The sequence below is a fragment of the Pinus tabuliformis genome, chromosome X (genome assembly GCF_031772625.1).
Source record: "Pinus tabuliformis cultivar Carrire ecotype Pingquan chromosome X, CPIR1, whole genome shotgun sequence".
NCBI classification, from domain to species: domain Eukaryota; kingdom Viridiplantae; phylum Streptophyta; class Pinopsida; order Pinales; family Pinaceae; genus Pinus; species Pinus tabuliformis.
The window spans coordinates 461,941,598-461,951,608 of record NC_142308.1 but is presented as its reverse complement, the minus strand read 5'-3'; the positions used below and the strand labels follow the sequence as shown (position 1 = coordinate 461,951,608).

General features: G+C 37.4%; 1 protein-coding gene across 1 annotated transcript; it reads left to right on the top strand.

Annotated features, from left to right (window-relative positions):
* The first annotated feature begins 2,198 nt into the window (after positions 1–2,198).
* On the top strand, positions 2,199–3,447 carry LOC149140622 (expansin-B16-like). Its single transcript, XM_089449714.1, has 5 exons — positions 2,199–2,361; positions 2,506–2,618; positions 2,702–2,898; positions 3,033–3,162; positions 3,253–3,447. The coding sequence occupies exons 1-5, from the start codon at positions 2,202–2,204 to the stop codon at positions 3,445–3,447; spliced, it is 795 nt and encodes a 264-aa protein (XP_089305840.1). The 5' UTR covers positions 2,199–2,201.
* The last annotated feature ends 6,564 nt before the right edge of the window (positions 3,448–10,011 follow it).

Here is a 10,011-nt window from a genome sequence, read left to right as displayed (position 1 = left end):
GAGCAATTTTTTTTGTCCAAACCGTTTAAAACTAATGAATGTTTAACATTGTAAAAGCTTAAAAAACAAATTGATTTTTTCTTGCAAGGAGAAACTAATGGCCTAACACTATGGCTATGCGTCACTTGGCGATTAAATGACAAGCTATTTAAACTAATTATTAGTTCAACTTAACGTAGTTAAAATGACGTTGAGGATTTACATTCAAAACAGCTCCTCCCATGCCCCATGGTTTATGTCTATTGTAATTGTACGGCCCACCTACTCCTCGACACCTTCCTCCTCTCCAGTCCTGCACGGATAATTTTACATATGCAAAATCAATATAACTAATTTCAACATACGACAAGCTCGTTCACATGCTCTTTTGAATCGGTTGAAACTTGGATCTAACCGATATTATAAGCTAGTCACTCACGTCCAAAAATATATAAAAAAATTATAACACGACCTCTGCACATGGGAACGGCGTAAACGTGTGCGCTGACCATGCATTTTTGTTTTTTTTCCTCTCCATCGCTTTCTCGAATCCTGAAATTCAACGATAAATTTCCTTATTGTCTTCTCTCACGCCTTCACTTCATCGGCACTTCACGCTTAGAAGTTCAGTTGATACTTCACAACCAATATAGCCATCTCTCTTTCTTGGTTACTTTTTAAGACAACGCAGCATCATGATGTTACCAGATATGAAAATAATACGTGGCCCTTTCGCGTCCGACAATCAGCAATTATTTCAACAAAAGACTGTGCAGCAGCAAAGACAAAACAGTTGACAGTTGATTCAGATTGAAAACCGTGCACCGATAGACAATATAATTTAGGCCGTAGTTTAATAACGGGTTAGATTATAAAAAATTTGAGAATATTTTAATAAAATCTAGTCAGGTTTTTTTAGATGTTAATTACTGCTATCAAATTATCAAAAACAAAATTCAAATACTCATATTTACTACAAGATTACCCATAATTTAATGCCACATTCTCAACCAGCAGGTGGTACAAGCGGATATGGAAGCCTAGTGAAACGAATGGCTTGCCAATAAAAAAATAGGTGCAGTAGGTCCAAACCTATTCAGAGGAAAGGGTAGCTGAGCTGACAACTATCCGATATGCAATGAGATTTACAGTACACTAAATGATGTACAGTATTGTTACTCATAAAGTTGGGGCCCGTTGTTGAAAGGGAATTCGTCATTATAAGTTGTGTTTAAGGAGGTTAAGTGACACCGGCTTTGCTTCTCACTAAAAATACCTCCTCTACATTACTAACTCCCTTTGAATAATAGAAGCTTCCATCCCATATTGCAATTTTATACATTCCTAATTAACTCTGTGCCACTTGGTTCCTTATTGCAGCACCTTAGTCATATGGATCGAAGATTTTGTGTTGAATATGGCTAAGCGGTAATTAATTACATTTGTGAGTGAAATTATTGATAACTCAAAATTATTAAAAAGACAGAGGAAGTACAATACAAATTTAACACACAAAACACATGAGTTGAGGCTTTTCTGTTGATCACACAAAACTTGATAGATTACAATGAATTTGGTGAGGGATATTTATATGTTTCCAACTAGGGACTCGCCTAAAATAACTTGACATGCAACCACACACTAAATTTGTCTATCACTTAACTTGACTTAATTTGTTGAATTGAGGTTTCTGTGATCCATAATATTAATACGAAGAGCTTCGGCGTAAATCACATAAAGAGAGACGTTTGTCAATGTGTTTCGAACCAACCAGTGTGGTTACAGATCCACTGTTTCTTCAACTTGCCCTGACGATGAACCACACTGATCGGTTCGAAACGCGTCGACAGACAAACGTCTCTCTTTATGTGATTTACGCCGAAGCTCTTCGTATTGACTTAATTTGTCTATCACTTAACTTGACTTTCAACACTCAGTTAACTAACTCTCTAATTTTAAATAAATCTCCATACGGAAGTATAAAAAAAAAATGACTACAATAAAGAAAACAAATTGGAGCACCAAAAAGAAAATACTTGACAGTTGATCCACAACGAAAATCATGCACCGACCAATTAGCTACAGTTGCGAAGCTGTTATAAATTTATGCCATTCTCTGGAGTTTCTTAGCTTGTAGTGCACTTGTAGATTCCTTGAGCTCAGCAGAATCTAATTTTGTGTTTTCTATCTTTCGTTCAAAAATGAGGAAGTTGATGCTTTCCATGGCTTATGTGGTAGCGCTTGAGATTTTCATGATGGCAGTATGCTCCGAGATCGTTCATGGTGTCCATTTCAATAAGCATAAGTTAGCAGAAGTAGGAAGTGATTGGCAGCCAGCCACTGCTACATGGTACGGGAGTCCAGATGGAGACGGGAGCGAGGGTAAGGGCAACCTTATCTCCTCTATTTCTGTTCATGATAATTATTTAGAGTGTTATATTATTTTTATGGTAGATGTAATGAAATTTGAGAACCATATGGTTATGAACATGCTAATGAAGAAAGTGTACTATTGCTTTGTAACAGGTGGTGCATGCGGATATGGCACACTAGTGAAACAAATGCCTTTCCAATCAAAAATAGCTGCAGGAAGCCCAGCCCTATTTGAAGGAGGGAAAGGATGTGGGGCTTGTTATCAGGTATACTTACATTTATATTGCATGATTTACTCTTTGAGGTATTCATAAAGTTTGGCATGTCGTGATAAGTTGTGTGTAAGCAGGTAAAGTGCACAGAGCATGGTATGTGTTCTCAAGCCCCGGTGACTGTGGTGATTACCGATGAATGTCCCGGTGGAATCTGCTCAGGTTCCGGCAAAATACACTTTGATCTCAGTGGTACTTCCTTCTCCGACATGGCATCTCCCGGCACGTCTTCCGATCTGCTTAACACTGGAATCCTGTCTATTTTATTCCGACGGTATTGATTTACTCTTTTTCTCACATCAAAATAGATTTGAGGAATTAGCAGACTTGAATTTCTGTTGGCGGTGTTTCTATCGTTTTATTTTATTGAGCATGGCTTAAAATCCTTCTTTTTTTGGTATGATATAGTGTACCTTGCGAATATCCGGGGAAGAATATTGCATTCCACGTTAACGCAGGCGCCACTGAATATTGGTTTGCGGTCCTTATTGAATACGAAGATGGAGATGGCGATCTTGGCGCAGTCGATCTAAAGCAGGTTTGTTAATGTAAAGATCAGTTCAATTCCACTTGTGTCTATCAATCCATCATTACAAGTTAATTCGTGTTTGGATTTTCATGTATGCAGGCAAACTCTGATACATGGCAAGGGATGGAACAGACATGGGGTGCAAATTGGTGTTTGAGTAGCGGCCCTTTAGAAGCTCCGCTCTCTATTCGCTTGCAGTCTCTTTCAACTGGAAGAACTCTCACTGCAAATAACGTCGTTCCACAGAATTGGCAACCCAGTGCTACATACAGATCACTTGTCAACTATGACTAATTGTCTCTATCCATGCAGCTTATCATCTGTGGCATTTGTGCAAATTTGTTATGTGCTTATACGTATAGTATGATACTAGGCATTGAAGTTTTACAATCGTTAGTGCCGTATACTTATAAGTTATGGCAGAAGGTCTCTATAGGTCCACTATACGTAGACATTATGTGTTTTCTTAAAATTAATTAAGATAATGCATCAAATTGTTTCGATGGTCGTTCAATTCGAGAATCTATGTTTATGATTGCTTACTTTTCGTTACTATTAATACCCAGCTGCAGCTGTATCGTTTTATGTATGTTCCTCATCTTTTTCTTCGATCTTACCACCACATCTATCTTCGTTTTATGTATGTTCCTCATCTTTTTCTTCGATTTTACCACCACATCTATCTTTGTCAGACGCTGTCGGTTGGCTTTGCACATCTTTCCACCGTACAAAATTTTACCGGGCAGAGGAGAGTCTCACTCAGAATTCATTTGCTGCCAGGTAAGTTTTATGAGAATTTAGTTGTGTCGAGATAATCGCAACTTCCCGTAAGTTTAATAAAACACAGAACTCATTCACGACAAAACAGAGTAAAACAAAAAAAGATAGCGGTAAATCTATTTGTGAAATATTAACAAGCCAAATTTTATATTATATGTTAAAACTCAAGTTAATACATTCACGTGAAAAATGGAGCCTGCAGCTCCAAGTGAAAATACGAAAAAACTTACTATTTACGCAACACTAGAATTGCAGAGAATATTTCCTCCAAGATTTTCTATTCAGTGACTCTCTCGTCTCTAATGACTTTTAGATCCATATTTATGTCCACATACAAATTTACTAAGAAAATAATTAATACACATTATTTATATTCAACATAGACCATTTTATTTAATAATTGGTTTTCTGAACTTGCAGTTAGAATCTGATTGAGCTGAAGCTTCAGTTGAATCATGAACCGATTTGCTTGATATACTCCCTCAGGCTGGGACAATATTCATATACCCAGCATCTTAATTCAGTCAGTGTTCTGGAACGCTGGTGGATGTATGGGCAACAGTTGTGGAGTGAATGCTTACTCATACTTATTTATTAACTTCATTAAATTCTGTGATGCATACTTATTTATTAACTTCATTAAATTCTGTGATGCATTAAATTCTGTGATGCATTGCCGAATGGTCTGAGCTATACTTCTTCTCTGACTTCTGTCTTCTCTGTCTTTTCAACTGCAAAATCGCAACCATAGAGTGGTTGACTGAGCAACCATAGTGTTTGTCAGTGTGTTTATAGTTGAGATTATTATTTCCAACTGAGTGTCTGATGTTTCAAAAATTTTATGTGTACTTACATCCTTTCGTTCTGATATTTAATCAACATTTTGTTTTCCAAATTATTTCCCAGCACAGCGGTAAAGAGACGCAAGCAGATCACTGCCTTTTCATGTTTTGTCAAATCCTCTTAGCACTTTGTGAGCGCTTCTATCGGTCCTGGTTTTTTTAATCTGAGTGCTGGTTTTGGATATGTTTTCTGGTTCTCTACGGAACTTATTTTCTGTTAGATACCTCCACATAGAGTTTACTTACTGAAAATTAGTTATTATTACGTTGTCAACAGCATAAGCATTTTTGCACATTAATTATCGCTTTGCGCTCTTTATGCAAGTATATTAAGTGTACCATGCACTGCTATGTACTAGGCAATTGTGTGTGATCAGCATCTCAGGTTTAATATCAAAAATATTTCCAATTTGCAACGATGGTTTGTGTCAGCACCGATCTTTAATCCCACACGCCACACAACCCTTCGGTCTCAATTAAATGTAATAGAAAGAAAGAGCAATAATGAAACAGAGCACTCTACCAAATCAATGGAAGACTTGAGCTACAGAGTCATGTAACCGAATTTGGTATTGTCGTTGAGAATAGTGTGCAGGGACTCTCAGGTGAGTATTATTCAATATTTTCATTAGCGTTACTAAGATAAGAGAGGTTTCTGCATGAAGCAATCAAAGTTCCCAACCATCTTCGATAATTCAAAGTCTCCTGGAATGGTTTCAGTGTCGAAGCGAAATAAATTATCCAACTTAGTGAAAAGAAACTTTAAAGAGCACTGTAACTCTTGGATTGCATCATAAGGTCATAGAGCCTATGATTATAAATAGTATTTTGTGAAAAAAAGATTTAAAAAAAATCATAATATGTAACATCACCTAATAAGAGAGGTTTCTGCATGAAGCAATCAAAGTTCCCAACCATCTTCGATAATTCAAAGTCTCCTGGAATGGTTTCAGTGTCCAAGCGAAAGAAATTATCCAACTTAGTGAAAAGAAACTTTAAAGAGCACTGTAACTCTTGGATTACATCATAAAATTCTCAGGTCATAGAGCCTATGATTATAAATAGTATTTTGTGAAAAAAGATTTTAAAAAAATCATAATACGTAACATCACCTAAATATATTGTTTTGTAATTTTTTATAATTTTAGGTGGCTTTAATTATAAAAAATAAATTAGGGTATTTTTTATAATTTATTGAGTAGAGAGGTGCTTTCCAACTTAATATGGTAGAGATGTTGTAACCTAGGCAGCATAAATGTCCTCGGTCATAGTTCTCAAGCCAATAGTTAAACTTGTAGTCACATACAACTTCACAAACAAAAGAAAACCCAATATGGTAGAGATGATGTAAGTAATACCAAGTGACTCTTGTTGTTTTTACCTTTTATAAATTTGCTTTTGATTTTGAAAATGAACTCCCAAGGCTCTACTGTGCAAAGTTTATGGGTTTATTATAAATAAAGAGATCTCATTTAGGTTTTGCACTTCTACTAGGGCTTTGTGAGGGCTTCTGGCGTTTGCAAGGATTCCAAGTGGGTGCAACATTTTCGTGATCCCAGGTCATAGGGCTACATTTTCTGCTAACATCTCTCATTGTGGTCGCTCTATGAGTGGCTCCTCGAGGAGGGGGGCGAGGAGGGTACGACCCTCCTCCTACAATAATGAGATCAACGGATTGAATAAAGGCACTTGATGAATCTCAAGTTCAACTACCGATGGAAAGGAAAATGAAGAGACACCTATGATGGGGGTCCAATGTCAAGCAAGGAACCAAGGACTTTGTTTGCCTAAAGTTACCTAAAACCCAAATTTTTGATCCAAAATAACCAGTTGGAAATGACCTGACAATTCATGAAAGATCATGCCCTTATCTATAAATTTATGTGTATTTAGTCGAAGGAACAAGAAATCCTTTAATGGATCCATGTGAAATGGAATCCTAATGGGCCAATCGAGCTCAGGTTGTGAGTGAAAGGTTTCTTTACAATGATTTTTGCAGATCTAAGAGATCAGAAAAAAGCCTTTGAAAATCGGTCATACTTCATGAACAATGCAAGGTTATTCATCTGCTTCTGGGAAGAATGTTACAATATGGAGAAGGAGCAATTTCTAGCTACGTCAGTGTGGGTTCGCCTCCTCTCCCTACCCAAGGAGAGGTCAACCCAATTTCATCCCCCTTCAATGACACCATCTAGGATCTGAAGCTTTCTAATGTGGAGACCCAAAATGGAGTCCATACATGGAATAATTGTAGAAGTGGTAGCAACAGATCGCTAGTAGATTGGATCGATTCCTCATCTCATAATAATCCATTCTTATAAATGTTTTCATAGAAGCCATGATCATCCCTAGCATGGGTTCTCATCATTGGCCCATCCAACTGAAGATTGATATGAAATCAACTCCCAAAAAAAGACTTAGATTTAAGATTTTTCTGGTTGAGGCATCCAGGGTTTGTAGATAAGTTGGCTCAATGGTGGAGGGAGATTGACGTATAATATAGTAGCAACATGCAAAGATTCCAAAAGAAACTCAAACAACTAAAGCTTAAGATCAAAACCCATAACAAACATGAATTTGGGGACATCATGCAAGACAAAAAGTAACTTGGGATTGAAATGGAAGAGTTTCAGAGTCAAATCATTAGAGAGGGATGATCAGAAGGGATAGCTATAGAGGAGGAAATAATTATTCATGAGCTAGAGGAGAGGAACAAACAAGAGGAGATTTTGTGGAGACATAATTCACGAATTCAATCATAGGCATCATAATAGGATCCCATCCCTCTACTCTAGCAGCGGGGAAAATCTCCTTGATTATAGGTACATGGAGGAGGATCTAATATCATATTTTTCAAATATTATGAAAGAGAGAAATCAGGACCCGAGAGAGGCCATTGAGTATGTTGATGAGCCCTGCCAAAGGGTAACTATATGGGCTTATTATGCCTATTATTCTCATTTAATACCCCATTCTCCATAGTTTTATGCATGCTTTTGAACATATTTATGTTAATTGAGTGAATGGGAATAGTCACTTTACCACAAAGTCTAATACGTGTTTATTGCAGATTTTTGGACATTTTTGGACCAAGACCAAGCATTTATGAGAAGATTGGCAGCCAAATTCGAAGAAACAACGCTGAAGATTTATAGGAGGGATGTCTCCTGCACTAAATGACCCCTTCCTAGAGTTCTCCACCAATAGCTTGGAGTTCAACAGCCCACCAAAGATGATTTCAAGGGGCAATCAAGCAGGTCTAGTGAAGTGGCTCTTATCTGCAGTTTTGGGCAGTCGAGTTCCTAAAGTTTAGGAGGATTGTTGGGATTCCTCACTTGCATAAATAGGAAGGCTTCAAGTCTTAGTAGTTTAGCCATTTGATAGTCTATTTTCGCACTTTAATGCAGCCTTGTAATCAGCTCATTTTCGAGCTCCTTTTGCAGACAGCTTTGTGATTTAACTATTATTTTTTGATCAATGAAGATGAATCTATTTTTGAACCAGTTATGATCTTTCATAGGGGGCTGTATCTCTTGGGGTTGGGCACAAACCAAGTGCCCAGTACCTCCTTTGTGTACTTTTATGTGTTTTTACTGCATTCATAGAATAATTTCTATTATATAGGTTAAATCTTGCTTTGTTACTTAGGTTGTTTTTGATGATTAAGATAGTTTTTCTTGCTTCAAGTTGATTTGATAGTTTGATAACGGAAAATATCCACAAAAAAGCTACCAAGCAGGCCTTGATCTCCTTTCTCCATCCTTGGGACCATGAATTGAGACCAAGGCACTCTTGCTGCCATAAAAACATTGTTTTTGCCTTCCAATGCAATTTCTAGTGTTAGATTTTGAGTTGGAAAAATTGATATCAGTTGTGTTTTCATGCTTAGATCTGTTCTTGCTCAGTTTTTATAGCTTTCTTGCATGACTTCCTATCTATAAAATTCTGTCCATCACTTTTCTGGTTTTTAGCTTAGATTAGGTCAAAAATAGGTAAACTCTGTTTCCTTAGTCTTTGCTTAGGTCGGTTTTGGAAAGAAGTGTGTAGAACACCTGTAAGACACTCCAGCCTATCCTTCCTCCATCATACAACTGGGTCTAGTCTCTCTCGCAAGGTTTCCTTCACTCATTCGCCATACTTTCCCAACTTGCCCTAATTTCTACATTTTTGTGCAACATTGCCTCCTTCACCTTTGAACAAATCTAACCATCTTCTTCACTCCTGAGCTTCATTTACCAGGTCCTAGACCCCTTGACATCTCTATCCATCCTTCAGTTCCACTTTCCCACTGGTTTTCCACCTTCAACCCTCTAAAAACCACTTTCGGCCTCTTCCTATATAACTTCCTGTAGATCCCCTGCATCCTCCTGTAGAAGTTCATGCGAACGATTTTTCGAAGTCCAATGACGGTGGAAATCTCCAGAAGGGTGCTAGGGACTCCTTAGGTCCTCTCCACATTTTCCCAACCTCCTACAAATGCCCACTCCATTTCCTTTCGCTAATAAACCTCTGCACAGTCACAAAAAGCTAAAACACATGCATAATAATTCTGCATAAAATTGCTCAAAAATACAAAAAGATGATTTTTCCATATTTTCCTTCAGAAGTAGTTTAAACACATGAATTTTACCTTTTCAAGAGTCAATGGCATCTAGTTCAGTAGTTTACATCTCTTTTCTTGCACAAGTTGGGTTAGTTGGTAAAACTAGGGTTTGATAGGGTTTGCGTTTCCTTTCAACTTTCATCTTCTTTCTACAAGTAGACTAACCTCTTTTGAGTTAGCTTTCTTCCATCATAGTTAAAAGTTTCTTCTGAGAACTCATAGAAGTTGGCTTAAGCTCCTAGTGAACTTGTGCCAGCTGATCAATTGACAGCCTGCAGTAAGAGCTAGTACTTGTGCATATAGCACAGTCACTTCCAAGTTTGTTATGAACTACCGGGTTGATAAAAGTAAAGTAGGAAGTCCCAGGAGTTGCAACATCATTGCTGCAATACTGGAGCTCACCATCTTTTTGGCACCGTTGCCGGGGAAACGTCAGAGTATTTTGTGATTACTGCTTTTCTTCTATTTTCCACTGCAACCTTTTACTAAGGTAATTTATTTCAGCGAAAGTAGGATAGTTGTTTCATTTCAATTCTGCAATTTCAATTCTGCAAAAGTAGATTAGACCATTTCTTGCTTTCATTTCAATTCCACAATTTCATTTCAGCAAGCATATATTAGCATTTCCTGCTT